The 18,037-nt window shown below is 42.7% G+C and overlaps 1 protein-coding gene across 2 annotated transcripts; it reads left to right on the plus strand.

Annotated features, from left to right (window-relative positions):
• The first annotated feature begins 1,022 nt into the window (after nucleotides 1-1,022).
• pgs1 (phosphatidylglycerophosphate synthase 1) lies at nucleotides 1,023-17,601 on the plus strand. Of its 2 annotated transcripts, none has more exons than XM_076094002.1 (11): nucleotides 1,023-1,145; nucleotides 4,723-4,933; nucleotides 7,713-7,790; nucleotides 10,184-10,283; nucleotides 10,357-10,546; nucleotides 11,111-11,289; nucleotides 11,986-12,170; nucleotides 12,853-13,144; nucleotides 14,333-14,481; nucleotides 14,573-14,704; nucleotides 14,781-17,601. In XM_076094002.1, exons 1-10 carry the CDS (start codon nucleotides 1,030-1,032, stop codon nucleotides 14,690-14,692), a joined length of 1,620 nt encoding a protein of 539 aa, XP_075950117.1. In that variant the 5' UTR covers nucleotides 1,023-1,029; the 3' UTR covers nucleotides 14,693-14,704; nucleotides 14,781-17,601. The 2 variants fall into 2 exon arrangements, with proteins under 2 accessions (XP_075950117.1, XP_075950118.1); XM_076094003.1 differs by having other exon boundaries at nucleotides 17,161-17,601.
• The last annotated feature ends 436 nt before the right edge of the window (nucleotides 17,602-18,037 follow it).

Consider the following 18,037-nt stretch of genomic DNA (forward strand, 5'->3'; position numbering starts at 1 on the left):
TTGTTAGGAACATTTATGTGTAAGCAGTATTGTTATATCTAGTCCGGTGAGATATTATTAATTTCATTTTTTACTCATTAGTTTCTAAGTAAACAAAGATAACGACTATGTTGCTCACACTTTCTGTATGTGGGCATCAATAATCAACTTTAAAACTATAATAACACCATTAATCATAGCAATTTATGCTCACCCCATGCTGCTAACTCCTATAATTAGCCTGCAAATATGTAATGGCAGTGTGATAATGAGCATCGACTGGGTTTAAAGCCATTGTATGCTATAAGGAGGACTGGTTCTTGGAAAAACACCTTTGAACTCTGTACTGCATGACCACAAACCTGGGTTGACAGCTTGAGGTCACACCTTTAAAAGGTAATATGAATGACAAAGATCAAGTGGTGTTACCAGAAATGCATTGGAAGCCATGAACGCATAAATCAGAGCTTTCTCAAATGTTTTTCACTGTGAAGCATAATTTTGAAAGCATAGGCCATCGCTTCTTTCCCATATACACAGCCATTATAATAAAAGACAAAGAAAAAACACACTTAATAACATATAAAAAATAAAATAAGATAACGGAAAACAATAATAATGAAAATAAGAATAATAACAATATGAATACAGATAACAATCAGTATCGAAATTATGATAAAATGAATAACAATAATATTACTTATTATGATCATGATTGTAATGGTTATGATTATAACCAGAATCATATTCATATTTTTTTATTTTTAGGTTAACTTCAGGATAAAATTAACGATATAAACATTTCACTGAAGTTTAAATGTAGTTCACAGGTTGACCACTAGAGGGCATTTAAATGCATTTTAACCGTCACAAAAACTACAGACAGAGATAAATAACAAGTTTTATTATTTTCTGGGGTTTACTTTACTTTACTTGTTGTTGTAAACCATAATAAACCATAATAAATAACACGCAGCTCGGTGCTCATCCGTGTCTGTTAACCTGGTCGTTGTATCAATAAAGTTTATTCAAAGTCTCTCTGCTGCAACAATGGCGGCTCCCATGACCTGGAGGAGGCTGGTGTACTCCGTGTACTCACCGGCCATCACCGGGGTTTTCACCCGAATATCTGACCGGATTTTCCGCGCACGGGACAGACGAGGAGGGTAAGAGACACGGCCCACCCACGGAGACACAGACACGAGGATAAACATGAGGTTTTTCACCCGATCGTGAAGAGACAAGAGATGCTTTGCTAATGTTGTTACTGCTAATGCGTCAGTTCTGTGACTTGTGATGCTCTATTTTGATCTATCAAGTTATTTAGCTTATTTAGGGTGAAACTTATAATAGTTTAAAGTAAGATTTAGCTCATTTCCACTCGGTAATAATAAGCCTCCAAGCAGAAGGCAACCTTCAGGGAAAGTATGTTTCCACAACTGAAGGTTGAGGTTCGTATATGCTGTTCTGTTTTCTGTGTTATGTAACTTCTACCACAGCTGAAATCTGCATCGGTGGAAGAAGTACTGCGATCTTTTACTCAAGTAGAAGTAGTAATACTCAGTTATAAGTATAAGTCCTGCACTCAAAGTTCTACAGAAGTATTTGGCATCAAAATATACTTAAAATACCAAAAGTAGAAGTACTCATCAAGCAGAATGGTCCATTTCAAAGTTATATATATATATATATTATTATCTTGTATAATTTTTAATCTGCAAAGTAACTATTTATTAAAGTTATCAAATCAAACTTTAAATTCAATTAAATTTGCCTTTTTTATGCAAGAATCTTAATTTGTAAAGTAGCAACACATCCCTCTGAGATGTAGTGAAATAGAAAGCAGCACATAATGATGTACAAGTACAGTACTTGAGTAAATGTACTTAGTTACCTCTCTGACCGCCTCAGCGTCACGTGACACTTTCCAGCCGATGTTCACACAGGTGATATCACTCATTAGCAAAACGCACCTGCTGCGTTATTATTAGTCAGAACGGACTCTTTTCAAATGGACAGACGGGGTGGAACGAGATCACAGCAGACGCTTTGACATGTCTGAGCAGATGGACATCAAGTTTAATGATGATGTTCAATCGATCGTACTGTCTTAGGCATCAATGATTCTACTTGCCTTATTCTCGCAGCGCCTGGTGTGAATGTCCTTCAGGCTGCGTGTTCAGCCGATCGAACCGCATTTTGCAGAGCCTGTTGGGTCGTGTTCGGTGCTGTTTTCCCCGTCAGGGCGCTTTCGATTGTTCAGTAGCATCTCTGCCAAGTGTGCCAGCATGTAAAAATCACCAGGAAATGGAAACAGCCGAATGGAATCCAGCCATCAATCATTTTATTATGTCACACCTGTTGTGACATTTCCTTGGGAGGACATCTTGCCACAATGTTAGTTAATTAGTGTGAGCTGCAGTTTCCTTGTTTGTGTCTCTGTTACCGAAAAGGAAGTTTGGGCATGGCGACTGGTTGGAGCCTCATTATAATAATCCGTCATCTACATATCTTTATTGTCTTTATCTCGTACTATAATCCTGCAGCATTCCCTCCATTATTTAACCGTCCTAAATAGTATGAAGTTATTAGTACAGTAGTGAAGTGCGCTACACTAAATGGCATCTGCAGACACCGCATGTTGATACTGAGTGTGCAAGAACTCCACTCTTATTAAGGATTCTTCCAACTTGTGGCAACAGTTTTGGGGACAGCCCTTTCCTGTTTCAACATGACATTTCCCTCGTGTACGAAGCCATGTCCGTGAAGAAGCTATTTTCATTATAATTTTTTATTTTAGTTTGTTGTGCAAGAGAGTTTTGACCTCGACCCAACTGGAGAGCTCTGCTTTTATCGCCCACCGTCGGTGGTTGACCTCACAAACACTCTTCCCAGACGAGATGGAGCTGCTGTAGCAGCAGTTCAATGCTCATGGTTTTGGATTTAGGTCCGGTGTAACGCTTGGATGTCCACGTACTTTTTTGCCATTTAGAATACATGCTCAGAATACAGAGTTTCATCACTATATTGAAAAGACCTAGATCCGTTGAGACAAATGGGGGTTAAATCTATTGAAGGACGCAAAGAGATTTTTGGGGAATTTCTGTAATTATGGGGAAGACGGACGGACATCATTGTTTCCCGTCGCATGCTTCAAATCAAGAGGGATGTGGTGCAGCCGCATATTAAAGTGAACAGCTCCTCCTATTCATTGCAGTAACGAGCAAACGTCTAGCATTATTAATTTAGCGACTAATCTCATTAAATTTAAAGAGTTAACTTAATCAGTTTCATGAAATCGCTGTTCTTCTAAGTGCGCTACACCTTGATTGAGGAGACAGAGACGGAGTGTTGATAATGTGTGTGTGCAGAAACTCCACCCTTCTTAAGGATTAGTTTTATGGAGGCTTTTATTTCACTGTATAGTTTGACTGAGGTAATAGTTGACTTTATATTGTTCTGCTCAGTCCTGAAATGCATAAAAGAAAGACTCATCATTTCAAAGTGTGTCTTATCTGCTGTCACACTCGCCTTATCTTTTACCTCTTTCAGTAAACTGTAAAAGCTTTCAGCTAACGTTTGTAATTTTCACCGCTGTAAAAAGAAAAGGACGACCAGAGGACGACCTCTGACGTGCTACAGTTGTTTTATGGCTCTTTGAGTGGTGTGTGTGTGTTCCTGAATGATGGGACTTTAATCCCAAACAAAGGGGAAATCCCCTCTCTGTGTTCTAACTCAGCAAAGTGGCTTTGGAAAGAAGCCCCGAGCTGTGTTTTTTTTTTTAGTTTTTATGCGTGTTTTGTTTCCTCCGACTTCTTGAAGATGTTTTTTTTTCGTGGGTTTAATCCAAACGTAAACTGTGTGTGTGTGTGTGTGTGTGTGTTCGTTCCGGTCGTAATGAATATGAAGGACTTCAGTAGACTTCTGACAATCAGCATCTGAGGTTCACGGTCATGTCTGAGAATCAAACTCCACCCTGTCTTCATGTAATGCGGCTGCATTGTCAGACCAGATGGTGAGATTGTAAGGCGGAGACAAAGGGGTTGGGGTGAATTATGGGACACTGAAGAAGGAAATCCAGACACACTGTTCAATCTTCTCATGGATGTGCGCTTAAAGATTAAAACAGCCCTTGTTTGAATGCGCCTAAAAATACCAACTGACGTTTGTCAGACTGCAGAGTTACCGGTCCTGTTATGTGTCCGGATCTGGTTCACTTAGACACCTTTGTCACCGGGTTTCCCACAGGTTGACAAATATGATATCGGATCCTTTTCAAGCACAGAGGTATTGTGGTGCGTTCAAGTGCTGGCGGGGACGTCTGACACTTTAGAGTCCGCGGACGTCGGCACAAAAAAGAAGACGATACCCAGAAAACTATTGTTTTCTTGTGATGAATGACACAACTGACCCGTTTCGTCGGACATCGTCTCCTCACGCAAACGTCTCATTTTCCACTGACGAGGTCTGCTGTTTCTGTGTTTTATTTTGGACGTTTTTCAATCAACCCACACTTTCAGCTGGATTTCCATTCAGAATTTAAAAGGGCATAAACTTGACAGATACTACCTATGGCTGAACTCAAAACCAGCATGTTGATACTCATAATGATTACAGTACATCCATCATGAAATGGTACGTGGAAAGCAATCAAAGTTCATATATAACCTTGTAAACGACACAACATCCCAGGAAGTGCCGTCTGTGGAGGAAGGTTGTGTGACAAACGTTTGTTTCCTGCAGGTCCTCGGTGCTGCTGCTGGCCCCCCTGCTGGCTGAAGACGACCCGGCCCCCCGACATGTCTCCAGGTCCGCCGGGTCAGCCGGAGCTCAGGGCACAGACGGCCTCTGCGGACACTTCCAATGGATGGCAGAGCACGTACCCGCCTTCCGCGTGCCGGGCACCCACATCCACATCCTCACCTCACCCGACCAGTTCTACCAGACTATGAAGGTCGGTGTCGCTGCGTAAATAAACATTTTGCTGTAAAGGAATGATTAGAACTCAAAAAATGACGGCCGACACCTGCAGATATTGACTTTGAAAATATGTTCCGTGTCGTCATGTATCGTGAAGTAACGCACGAGGCCTGAGAAAGTGCCTGAGGTGTTCGAGGAAGCATTTCTTTGAGTTGGTAGAGAAGCACGCTGCTGCAGCAGCCAGGAGTTAATTGTTCAGCTCTTTCGTGCGCTTCATAACGACGGAGCAGCTGATCTGTGCTTTATATATCTAAATGTAAAAGCCCGAGGACTTTACTCAAAAAATGGCCGACCACAAATTATTTTTTTACCAGTTAAAACATTCATAAAAGTGTGCCAGCGTGCACATTTCACCTAATTTATGAAGAGAGAGAAGCAAATGTACATTTAGAATTAAATCCCTCCGGAGTTACAAACATCGTTATTTTTTATTTCCTTACGTGGTCCCACACCTGCTGTGTGTCACCACATTGGAATCCTTTTATGTTTCCTCTTAACTTTAGCCTTTATCCTATTCAGCCGCTCCGGGAACAAAGAAACAGGAATCTACAACAGTTTATGCGCTGCTGCAGCAGCTTCCCTCATACAAGGACATTGTTTACCAGTTGTATTACATACAAGAAATGTGCTCTTGATGCTAATTATGGAAGAATGACTCACCTAATTGTTGTGATCTTTTTTTGACCCGTGAGAGAGAGAGAGAGAGAGAGAGATATATATATATATATATATATAGATATATATATATATATATATATATATAGATATATATATATCTATATATATATATATATATATATATAGATATATATATATATATCTATATATATATTTTTTTTTTTTGTAATGAGGTCTTAAAATACAACATGTCGCACCTTTAGTGCTCCTGTGAGTCACGATGTGTTCACGGTTAAACGATGACATAAAGTCACGGTTAAACGATGACATAAAGTCATCGTTCTCTGGAAACCACGCCCACAATATGAAACAATGGGCAGAAAAAAAAAGCATGAAAATAATTATTTTAGCAACTGTTGACTAGCTAACGTTAGCTAGCTATTATAAAATATCTCCGTCCACACGAGAACGCAAAAACGTCTCCAAACCGTCAACGATGCGTCAAATACCAGAGAAGAAGATTCAGAACGTCCTTTGGCAGTGTTAACAAACCGTAAACGATAGTGAAGGAATAGCAAGTCATTTATTTATTTTTACAAAGTTTATATTTGATGCTGTGGCGAAGAGGAAGTGGATTTGCTACTTAGCGTCACGTTATAAGGCGATGAAAGCCCAAGAAAATCGATTGGGAGTCTTCTTATGGAAGATATTCAGACATCTCGGCAGCCTTTTTAGGAAAAGTACCCTGCCAAGGAAGACTCCTGAGAACGTGGGGAAAGGGGCGAATTGGGAAAATGACGTCATCGTTTTCCCAAACGCCCCGGATAAAAGTTAAGCCCAGTTTCTGAAAATCTACATCTCAGGAGACGTTTTAAAAAAATATCTGTTTTAGTGAACAAAAAGGCGAAATATCCGTTTAAAAAATATCTGTGTAGACGGGATCTAAAACTGACATTTGGACAAACTGCTTGTTGCGTAACGTTCGAGATGCTGAGAGTCAGGATCTTGGCTTCAGTTTTTAGTTCTTTACTGTGTTGGTAGTGAATCCCTCCACACAGCAGCTTGACGGCATTTTTCTGTCTCTTTCTTTCTTTCTCTCACACACACACACACACACACACACACGCTCACACACACATATTTCCTTCTGTTTGTTGTTACAGTATGTCATGACACTTTTGTTTGCAGAGCCATCAGGTAAAAAAAACACATTAATGGAAAACATGACAATTTAATCCCTTAAAGGTCCAGTTCACCCAAATTACAAAAGATGATACCTTTTCACGAACCCTTTTGTGTTATCAAGCTGAGATTTCTTCCTTAACTTCAGTACAATGGAGGGGACTGGAATTTCATTTGTGGTGATCAATGGGTCGTCTTTTTAGAAACTAAATCTGATTTGTGGGAAATTAATCAGCAAAGGGTTTGATGGTTCATTTAGAGTTCAATTCAATTTCAACAGAAAATACAAAACATTACAGCGTTCCAGCTCTTTAATTATGAGGGTTTGCTGCTATTTTCTTGTTCTTATATCCGTGAAAGCTGAATGTGTTTTAGTTTTGGTGACTTTTGGTGAAAAAAAAAAAAAAAATCTAGAGACATTGCTTTGGGCTTTTAAATATGGCGACGTGTTTCTTTCCCTACATTCTATCGTTTTATAGAAGAAACAAATAATCAAGAAAATAATCAACTTAATAAATGTTTGTTGCACAAACGAAGTCCTGGTTTCTCTTGATAATTCACAGACCTGCACGTTAACAATCAGAACTACCTTCTGTTGAAGTTATCCCAATAAGTGCATCATCCAGAGGAACCGGGACGTTATTTCTGTCCTGTTGAATCTTCAGTCCTCTGCTTCCCTCAGACTTCCTTTTGCCCGTCCTGCATACAACCACAGAAGCAGAACTGCCAAAAATATGTCATTAATTTTTTTTATTTGCTGATTGATGACTGGTGAAATCTGGTTCGACAGCATTCACATGTGACCAACAGTAAATGTACCTATTATTATTATTATTATTATTATTATTATTATTATTATTATTATTTCTTGGTGTCGGGTATTTGTGACCAGATTCCTGACGCACACACGGATCCATCGTTGTGTTTGTTTGTCTCTTTGTTTTTCCCTTCAGGCGCGGATCAAAACAGCGAAGAGGCGAGTGGTGATGGCCTCGTTGTATCTAGGAACGGGTCAGCTGGAGCAGGAGCTGGTGAGAAAAGTGCTGTTTTTTTTTTTGTGTGTCGGAGCAGTTATTTTTTGTTTTTGTTTTAATGTCTTTTAGTTTTGGGGCAGGTGAGAACACTGGCATCCAAACACAAGCGTGTGCCAAATAAGTGGTTGGAGATGCCAGAAAATGTGAGTCAGAGTCGCTTCCAGGAGAACCGCAGCTTTCTGCTACAAGGAATGACCCCAAAATGCACGGGTTTATGGTATAAGGAGACCAGTGTTGGCATGTGATATCCTGCTGTTTTTCATGCTTGGAAGGCCTAGCATAACAACATTAAACCAGAACAAACCACAGTCTGGACTCGCATTCAGCTGTTTTTCATTTGTTGTTGTTTTTTTAACTGGTTTCGAGCAGAGAGGGTGAATCACAGAACACGGACAAGTCAGACATGTTAAATTACAGTTAAAAGCATCTGAATCAACTCTGTCACCTCACAGGATGATGGATTACTAGAAACGTTGAGTCAAGGAACAGTGAGTCCGTGTTATTTGGCGAGCTCAGGTTTGCTTGTAATAGGACACAATGACCTGAACTCAAAATACGAGCGTGGTCTGCGGTTAAAAACCGAAGAATCTCCATCCCGGGCTCGGCACAAAAGCTTCTCGACCGATGCCGACTCTCACACCTGTGCGGCGTGTTGACTTAAGCGCAGGTGCAGGCAGCGAGAATAATCTAAAGCTCCAAAGAAAAGCATGTTCAGCCCTCCGTATGCAAAGTGGAGAGCACTGCTACTGCTTATGTGAGAGACAGGTTGTTGTAAAGCCTCCTTGTGGAGTCTGAGGAGTTTCTATTGTAGAGAATAGAAATATATTTAAAACAAAACTTCGCCAATATAAAATAAATCCTACAAAGTATGTGTCTGAATGTGGAAAGGTGGTTGATGGTTTAAATCTGGGGTGTCAAACTCAAGTTTCAGAGGAGCCACTGACCATTTAGTTCTCTCCTAGAGGGCTGTTTGAGTACTCGGTAGTTAAACAATCATTTATATATCTATATATTTTCACTCTGCTGCTTGAGATTGTATTCCCGGAGAACGTCGGCTTTTTCCTTTACAGATGAAACGTGATGCGGTCCCATCAAACTCCATTTAAATAATAATTAAATGTCCACCTTTCCTCTATCTGTCCTCCGGGTCAATGTTTCCTGTCTGCAGTGAATCACATTGCTGTTGGCTGATAACTAAAATGTTTACGCTCAAGTTTGTTTAAATGCAATAGTGAAACAAACATTTTCCCTCTGGAATTGTATGTGGTGAGAGTTTGAGCAGATTGGACATTGCATAGTAACTTAAATGCTGCTCCTTTCAGCTCCAACTCGTAAACACATTTCTCTCCAGAGCCGAGCTGGAAGTGTCGGTGGTGCACACGTCCCCCAAAGAGCTCTCTACTGGAAAGAAGAGACGTTTTACCGGCATGCAAACAGGCACTCTGGAGCGACGTGTAACGAATGCGTTTGGGCACCAGATGCACAATTAAGCTGAAGTAAAGAACAACAAGACTCTGCTCGCTACCAGTGGTGCCCTCTGAAGAGCAGCCGTTTTCTCTTCGTGCACAGAGGAGTTAGTCATGCTTTTCCCACGCTCGGTTAACAGATAATAACACGCTGCCGGTGTTTGATAAATGCTGTGTGCTGCCAATTTGCAATATTTAATAATGCGCTCCTGTGTCCTGCAGCTTTCTCTTCGATTCACAAGTAAACGTGCAGTAGGACAAAGTGTGAACGACAGAGGGACGCTGAGGTCAGAGTGGTTTACAGACTGAAGCCAGCTCTTATATCAGTCCAGTGCATCTTATCTTAAGTTAAAAAAAGCACCCAACTCCAAGACTGTCAAAGCACAGGAGTAACAACAAATGGCACCTGCTGACAACAGAAATGATACAAACCTCAGTTTGTGATTTGCAGAACAATGACTTGGAGTGAGAAGTGAAAACCTGACTACATGAAAACAGGAAACAGTGTTTGTTACTGTGTTTTTCTAAGTAAAATGTCCCCGAGAGAAGTTTTCTGCTGCAGTGAAACGAGCTGAGCAGCTTGACGCTGAAGCCCAATTCCCCAAATTCAGAGGAAATGAAACGGGTATGGCTGCGTCTAATGCCGGTGGTTATTATAATATCATATTTTCCTGATGAATCGTTGAGTTTACAAAATGACAGATAATTGGGAAAATGTTACGACGTCCAAAACTCAAAAGATATTCAATTTACAATCGTATGAAACAAAGAAAAGCAGTGAATCCTCACGTTTGAGAAGCTGCAGATGATAAATATTTGGAATTTTTGCACGATAACGATTAACTGATGGCCCATCACTTGCTCGAGGTCTCTGGTTCTGCTGCATGTGTTGATGTTTTGTCCTCTGCTGTCTTTGTCTTTAAGGTGGACTGCATGGAAGAAGCTCTACGACGCTCGCAGGAGAACGGCGACGCTCCCGATCTGAAAGTCTCCATACTGCTGGACTACACTCGCGGCTCACGAGGTCGTTTCCATTTTCCATTTTGAGATCTCTTGTTGTCTCATCGTCCTGATGTTCGGCCGTGTTTTACGTGCAGGACAGACCAACTCGAGGACCATGCTGCTGCCGCTGTTGCAGCGCTTCGTCTCTCAGATGAGGGTGTCTCTGTACCACACTCCGGACCTGAGGGGGCTGCTGCGGCTGCTGGTCCCCCAGCGCTTCAACGAGACCATCGGAGTCCAGCACATCAAAGTCTACCTGTTCGACGACAGCTTCATCATCAGCGGGTACGTCGGTTCCCGGATGTCCGCGCTTGTGTCAGTATGAGTTTGTTTGTTCGAGTTTCTGGCCCCCCGCTGCTCGCACTGACCGGAACCGTGGGGAAAGTAAACAGAATACTTTGTGTCTCTGATAATAGAGAGTAGAACAGTAAACACGTAAGCGGTGTTGACCAAATCTTTTCCAATCTGTTTTTGTAAAAATACTTTACTTTCACACTTTTTCGTCCTGTTGGGAATGTTTCCCTGAGATACAGAGAGTCCTCATCCAGGAACCTTTTCTCTTGTAAGAGTGAAACTTTACAACAAATTAAAGCAGAACGTAAATCCCACTTAAGATCAGCTCGTCTATGAGTCACACACTCTGATGATTCGCAGTTCGTCTTTCGTGGCTCCTCTTCGTCTGTGTCGGCGTTAAATTCTCGGATGATTCAGCCTGTGCATATTGTTTTTGCATTGAAGACATTGGGAGATGCTTTGGACTTTTTTTACTCGTCACGAAATTCCTCAGTGGCAAGAAAACACAAAGAAAACTCTCTCTCTCTCTCTCTCTCTCTCTCTGTCATTGTTCAGGGCCAACCTGAGCGACTCGTACTTCACCAACAGACAGGACCGCTACGTGCTGCTGGACAACTGCAGCGAGGTCGCCGACTTCTTCTCCGACCTGGTGGAAGCCGTGGGAGACGTTTCCCTGCAGCTGCAGCCTGACGACTCGGTCACCATGCTGGAGGGCATGGTGCACCCGTACAATGGTAGACGCCAAACATGTGTGTGTGTACACAGACGCATGTTTACCCTCCAACGTGTTTTGACACAGTTTGACACTTCATGCTCGGTTATGGTGGCAGCGGCCCAGTTTTTCTGCAGGAGGAGCCGATGGATTTCACTAATGGAGCTTGAAAGCTTAGACAGGCGACTAGATGATGGTCTGTGTGTGAGAAAGATGATGAGAGCTCTTGCGGTTGGCTAGTCATGCAGCCGGATGTGAAAATGTCAGGATTTTCTCTACACACACACACACACACACTCTCACACTGGTGCTGTGTGTCCGTAACAGGAGCGCAGACTGCCAGGATGTTAGTTTGTGGGATGATGAATGACATCATGTCTGTAGGACTGGACCGCCGTGGTAACGAACACCAGGAATAGAGTTGTGATGTCAGTGTTGCTGGAAGACGACATGGAGTGGGAATTTTTTTTTAAACTGATATACAATTTTCATGGCAATTTGCCGGCCAATCGGAGACGAGCATGTTCCAGAGTAACGGCTCTTTAGCCGAGGTCGTACTTTCCTCCCCATCAACATCCTCCTTTCTGCTTCATGCTCGTAAATGGCCGTAAATTCTCTCAAACGCACTCGCGGCCCCCCGATCACTGTGACCCAGAGATCAGTCTGACCCGCCTCCCGCTTGTGCGCGCTCATGTTTTTGTGTCTCCGCGTCAACCAGGCAACAGGCAGGACTTCTCGGCGGCGGCGAGGAAACGGATCATGGAGGTGGTGAACACGGCCCACGTGAGGCAGCAGCTGCTCAACGGGTCGGAGGACGAGGGGGACGAGGGGGAGGACACCTGGGTGTTCCCTCTGGTCCAGATGAAGCCTCTGGGGATCCAGGTGGACGAGCAGGTCACACAGGTGAGGCTCCACACCTGACATCATGACATTTCAACCCCAACATATACACAAAAAAAGATGTTTAAAACTAATATAAACACTTTGGCCCTGCTGTTAAATGATTAATGTTTTTATCTGTTAGTGTCTTCAGTGCTTGGAAGTCGACCTTTTGTTTATTGTCCTTAGTCACGAGTCATAAATGTAATTAGACGGAGGTTCTTTATTGTCATTATGGGATGTTTGACCATGGGATTAATACAATAATACATGACTAATAGATAACCATGTTTCTGATAAACCATGAATACATATTTTAACATTTATTCTGGGTTTATTAGTCACATATTCTGGGAATGAACACAATAAAGTGATTCAATGCAACAGCTCATTCTGTGGTTCCATGAATCAACAATGTTTCATGTAACAAGTTTCACAAAGGGAGGACTTGTTGCAACAAATTGGATTTATGTCAAAGCATTGTTCATCTCTTGTTGCTTTTGTTTAACGAGTGGTGACGTGGCTCTTCTGCAGGTTTATTTCTAGTAGTGCACGTAGAAGACTCGTTAATGAGCCTTATGTAAACCGCAGTAATACAACAATCCTAACCAGCACTTTAATAGCTTCCAAACAGGTTTTATTTTTTCACAGTTACAGGAAATAGGAACTCGTCTTTCTTCACTTTCCGTTTGTCATTAAACTCCAGCGCCTGCTGACGGACGCCGGTCCGGACTCCACTGTGTTCCTGACGTCGGGTTACTTCAACCTGACGCGGGCGTACATGCGGCTGGTGCTCGGGGCCGGGGCCCGCTACCGCATCCTCACCGCCTCCCCCGAGGTCAACGGCTTCTTCGGAGCCAAGGGCATCGCCGGAGCGATCCCGGCGGCTTACACCCACATCGCCAGACAGTTTTACAGCCAGGTGTGCCGGCTGGGCCAGCAGGAGAGAGTTCAGCTGCACGAGTACCACAGATCACAGTGGACCTTCCACGCCAAAGGTGAGATCAAACAACAGCAGCACTCACACACCTGTCTGTTTCCCACTACGGCCGCAGCCAACGACCACATTCTTCTGTTCTGTTCGTCCCAGAATCCACGGTGACGACTTCAAATTGCTTGTTTAATTTGACCAACGGCACAAAACCGAAAGATATTTAATTTACAATTATATATAAAACAGAGAAAAGCACACAAACCTCTCTAGATCGTCTTGATTTACTAGTTCCGTCGTACATTTAAAGCTGCGTTTCACATTGTGGTCACGTCCTCGCATGAGATGTGCTTTTAAAGCATCTCGTGATAGTCGACGATCAATTAAATACAGATCACATGACAATGTGTCATCTGTATGTACAGGAAGTACCATACATACATATACACATACAGTAATATTAGTTAGAAAGAAAGAAGTGAATTCTTACATTTCAGAAGCAGGAAACAGAATATTTGACAGTGTGTTCGTTTTGCCCTCACCAACCAGAAGTGATGTTTAGTCTCACAGAAGCTGCAGGCGTGGTTGCTGGTGACATTAGTTTAAATTTTTCAAGACAATCCGAGACGGTTTAGAGTGTAGGAGGAGTTACATTTCAGGGACGATGCGAGCGCGGCTGTGTTGTGAGTGAAAGTGGAAACATTGCAGGTAAAGTGTTAAGTCCGTCTGATGAAAGACGCTGTCAAGCTGTTGCGTCGGTGCTTTCATGGGGGATTAGTCTCGTCTCTCAAACCTTTGATGAATTACAGGAGCATAAGCTCCGCACAACAACTGCTCCTCGCCCACAATGTTCCTTAAAATAATAAAAGATGTCTGTCCCTTTCCCCGTCTGTTCCTGCATTGCCATGGCGTGTGTGTGAAACGTCACTAGCAGTGCCAGTAATTTACCGGCAACTGTGCATAAAAGAGGCTTAAGCCAGGACTCGGCATCCAGACTAGTGTAGTTCGGCTCGGTGAAAATAATAAAACGCATTACTCTGCTGTTCTTCTTGTGGTCGCAGCGGTATGTAGCGTGAGAGAAGATGGCTTGTACAGTCATTTTGTCCCAGCCCCGGGACAAGGATGTACACTCACTCTCTCTCATACTTTGAGGTTTTGGATAGACGCTGGGGATTTCTGCATGTGCTTCTTCTTAGTTGTGGTCTGGGCGTTACAGAAATCCCTCCTCACTCCTCTTTCCCCCTCCTTTCTACAGGTCTGTGGTATTACCTCCAGGGGCAGGATCGGCCTTGCCTCACTCTAATTGGCTCCCCTAATTTCGGTTACCGCTCGGTTCACCGTGACCTGGAGGCCCAGATAGCCATCGTTACGGAGAACGAGGAGCTGCAGAGCCAGCTGCAGGAGGTGAGTTAACCGCAGCCAGAAAGCACGATGGATGACTGTGTGACTCCGAGCTGATTACACACCTGTGTGTGTTGAACTGTGTGGCTCTCAGGAGCAGGAGATCCTGTACCAGCGGTCCAGCGAGGTGTCCGGCTCTACGTTTGAGCGGCCGGACCGCCACGTCAAGCTGTGGGTGAAGCTGGTCACTCCCCTCATCAAGAACTTCTTCTGAGACGCCCACAAGGTGATCACACTCTCACTTATTTCAGATCAGTTTTTAAAGCTGCACTAATTAACGATTTTATATCAACGACCCACAGGGAATCATCACCCGACTCTGCAGCTCCATGAAACGTTCAACGGGTCTTTCAGCTCTCTGTTTCTTCTTTACAGCCACAACTTCACTGTTGTGGTTCGGTCTCACCGCTCACGTCAACCTTGTTTCCACACGCAGCTGTTTTCAGTGGAAAAAGATGTAAAACTCACTGTACACCACCTGCAGACACACACAGTTAGCATCTAGCCTGTGAACATACTGGAGTATTTTAAGTTAATCCCCCCCCCCCCCCCCCCCCCAAGTTGCCAAAAACATAATTATAGCTCCTTTAAACAAACCTCAAGATCAGCCAAACATTAAAAAGAGAAAGTACAACTTGACTGATCACCTGAAGTGATTACACACCGACTTACTGCTCCAACAGCACATTAACAACATTTCACATGTAGTGGAGTATACAGTAGCAGAAAATAGAAATACTCAAGTATAATTTTGAGGTACTTGCACTTTTACAAGTACAGTGCTTGTGTTAATGTGGTTTCCTCTCCTGGGTTCAGAGTTATCCATTAAGAATAACACCCAAGTTGTAATAAACTAGATTTTTCCTTCATGCATTGTTTGTCTGTTTTTTTGCCTAGTGGACAAAATACAGCCCTGAACATACTGTGCAGACACACACGCACACGCACACGCACACACTAAAACAGGCTGTGGCTTCTGAGAAATGCCTGCAGTCATTGTGGCGAGTCCCAAATCGCAGGTCCCGTCCTCGTCTTCCCAGCAGCCCAAATCACCAACGGTGGAGCGGGGACAGCGAGTCGGCTGATTCGCTCCCGTCAAGAAGTGAGTCAGCGCCGTGTTATGGCAAAGATCTGACGGTGTGCGGTCTGTGTTACCCTGAGTCCTGTCAGGACTTGGCATTTTAAAAGGGTTGAGATGTTAAAACTGCAGGGAGACGGTGAAAGATATGAACAGGGAAGATACGTTATTTCATTTCATAAACTCAAGAGGAAACCTGTCGAGATCACAGCAGAAGATTGAGGTTTTTTTTTTTGTTGGTTTCTGAGAACAGGAAGTGTCACATGCTGGACTATTACAGTAAATGGGTGGTGTCCTAACTCTACCTGGATAAAGACAGGGGGGACAAATGCTCGAGTGATCTGCTGCCAGAAAGAAACGATCATAACAGATCATCTTTCAGAACATCTCCTCGCACAAGCAGGCCTATTGTTGTAAAGATGTTGGGAGGACGTGGAAGTGGATAATGCAAACTCAGAGGTTTGGCCTGCGAGCGTCCTTGTGACCCTCTGGCTAAAAAATCTTGAACTGCTAAAACATTTTTAGATGACGACAGAAAAAGGTTATTTTAGGGTCAAATGATACAAAGACGGTGAGTTTCAAACAAACGGCTGCGACGTTTGATCACAAATGTTACCGAAGAAACAACTCATCACGTAGAAGCACAGGGATTCTCTTTTAAAGCTCAATTTAATTTCTGAATATTCATTTTCATCCTACAGGGCACCAGAGTATATCTACTACCTCAAATGATTTCAAAGTTTTGTACGGTGGCCCTGAGAGGTCAACTTATTGCAAATTAAGTTGCACATCTTTCACCAATTTGACAACACATGCACAGCATTTAGACAACTATTACTAGTCTAATGTAAATCCAGTTCACGGACAAAATATTTGACACAGCACCTTAGCGGCATGTTTGTTACTTTTTATTTACTTTGTAGGTGAAATAGATAAATGTTTTGTAAGAATTGCAACCACCGCTCCTGGTCAGGCTTTTAAATTAGAAAGGAAATAATTGAACAAACATGTTTTATTTTGTCTGATAATTTCATTAATTCCTATATTTTTGGACCACTCTTTTGGTTACATTTATGAAAAACAAATAAAATAACCAGTGACTGTCTGAATGTTGTCTTTTAGGTTTGAAGAGCAGACGGTTTACTCGTCTGTTATCGGTGTTTACTGCTTATCTCGTTTTGTACTCCTGACAAAGGAAAAAAACAAAACGCCCTCCAACAATAGCTTTGCCGGTTAACAGGATTAAAAAAAACACACGGTGCTTATCGGCAGCACAGGCGGTCTATTATTAGAAACTCCAACAAACAGGTTGGAGTCTCTCCAGAAACGTTGAGCAGTCTCTTCTGAGGGGCCAGTACGGTTCAGATGCAGCTGATGCTGAACCCTCGTCCGGATGGAGCTGCCCGCCCTCTAGTGGTGAAGCTGCTGTTTCCACTGTGCTCTCACACATTGAACTAACTGGATAAGCAGTGATATACAGTAGTTATGGTGTTGTGACTGATAAAAAGTCAAGAGTATAATACGAAGACATAACAAGTCATAATATAGGTAACAAAAATAAAGTTGTAAAACTTGAAGTGTTTCTCCGTTTGTGTTTTGAGCAGGAGGAGGGAGTCTTTGGTGTCGAGGTCGGAGGTCGGTCTGCTTCTGCTGACGGGACACTTCACCACCGGCATGCTGGGAGTCTCCAGCCTCTCCTCGACTTTAACCCTCCGTGTGTCCAGGAAGTGATTTCCTCTCTCACACACACACACACGATGTTTGTTTAACTCTGGTTTACCTGTTCAACTGTCCGTTTTAACACCTGATGTCATTACACTTAAATTATTTTGTTTTGCTACATGCATTTCAATAACTACTACTTCTACTACTGCACAGACATCTAAGTACATGCTGCCTGTATTTGATAGTAATAGAAGCTGTTATGAAGAATCTCAGTCCGTTGAGGAGCCTTAATACGTTTATCAGAGTTTACAGCAGCAATCGGAGCTAACCTGTACAGTCTGTTATTATCTTTGTATATTAAAGGATGTGGAGAGTTTTTACGACGACGTCAAATGTGTGAACCTTTGGTGCAGTGGCTGATTTTTTTACCCTCAATCGTTGTTGCAATATATGAAGACAAGGCTTTATTTTAAAAGGTTAAAGGAGAGCACAACCATTGATAAAAGTTCCACTAAACCCAGCAGATGTCTGGTGAACGTAGTGGAGCATTTAGCAGCTAAAGATCCAGAGATGTTTCTTCGGAGTTGGAGACCAAAACAGAGCTCAAAGAGTTAATATTGGACATTCATCAGGCGTCCAGAAACAACCCCATCAATAACTGCTGGACGTATATAGAAAGTTCGCCTTAACGGTGATATTATTTATGGGTTGCGACACGTCTGCTTGTTAAATACATCCGCGTTCCTCTGACGTAGAGAAAGAAAAATATTTGCCAGGAATCTGCCGGCACTGCCTTTGACGACATCATGATCGCTA

This window comes from Anarhichas minor, unplaced genomic scaffold, assembly GCF_050575085.1.
Source record: "Anarhichas minor isolate MPS153535 unplaced genomic scaffold, ASM5057508v1 ptg000017l, whole genome shotgun sequence".
NCBI classification, from domain to species: Eukaryota; Metazoa; Chordata; class Actinopteri; order Perciformes; family Anarhichadidae; genus Anarhichas; species Anarhichas minor.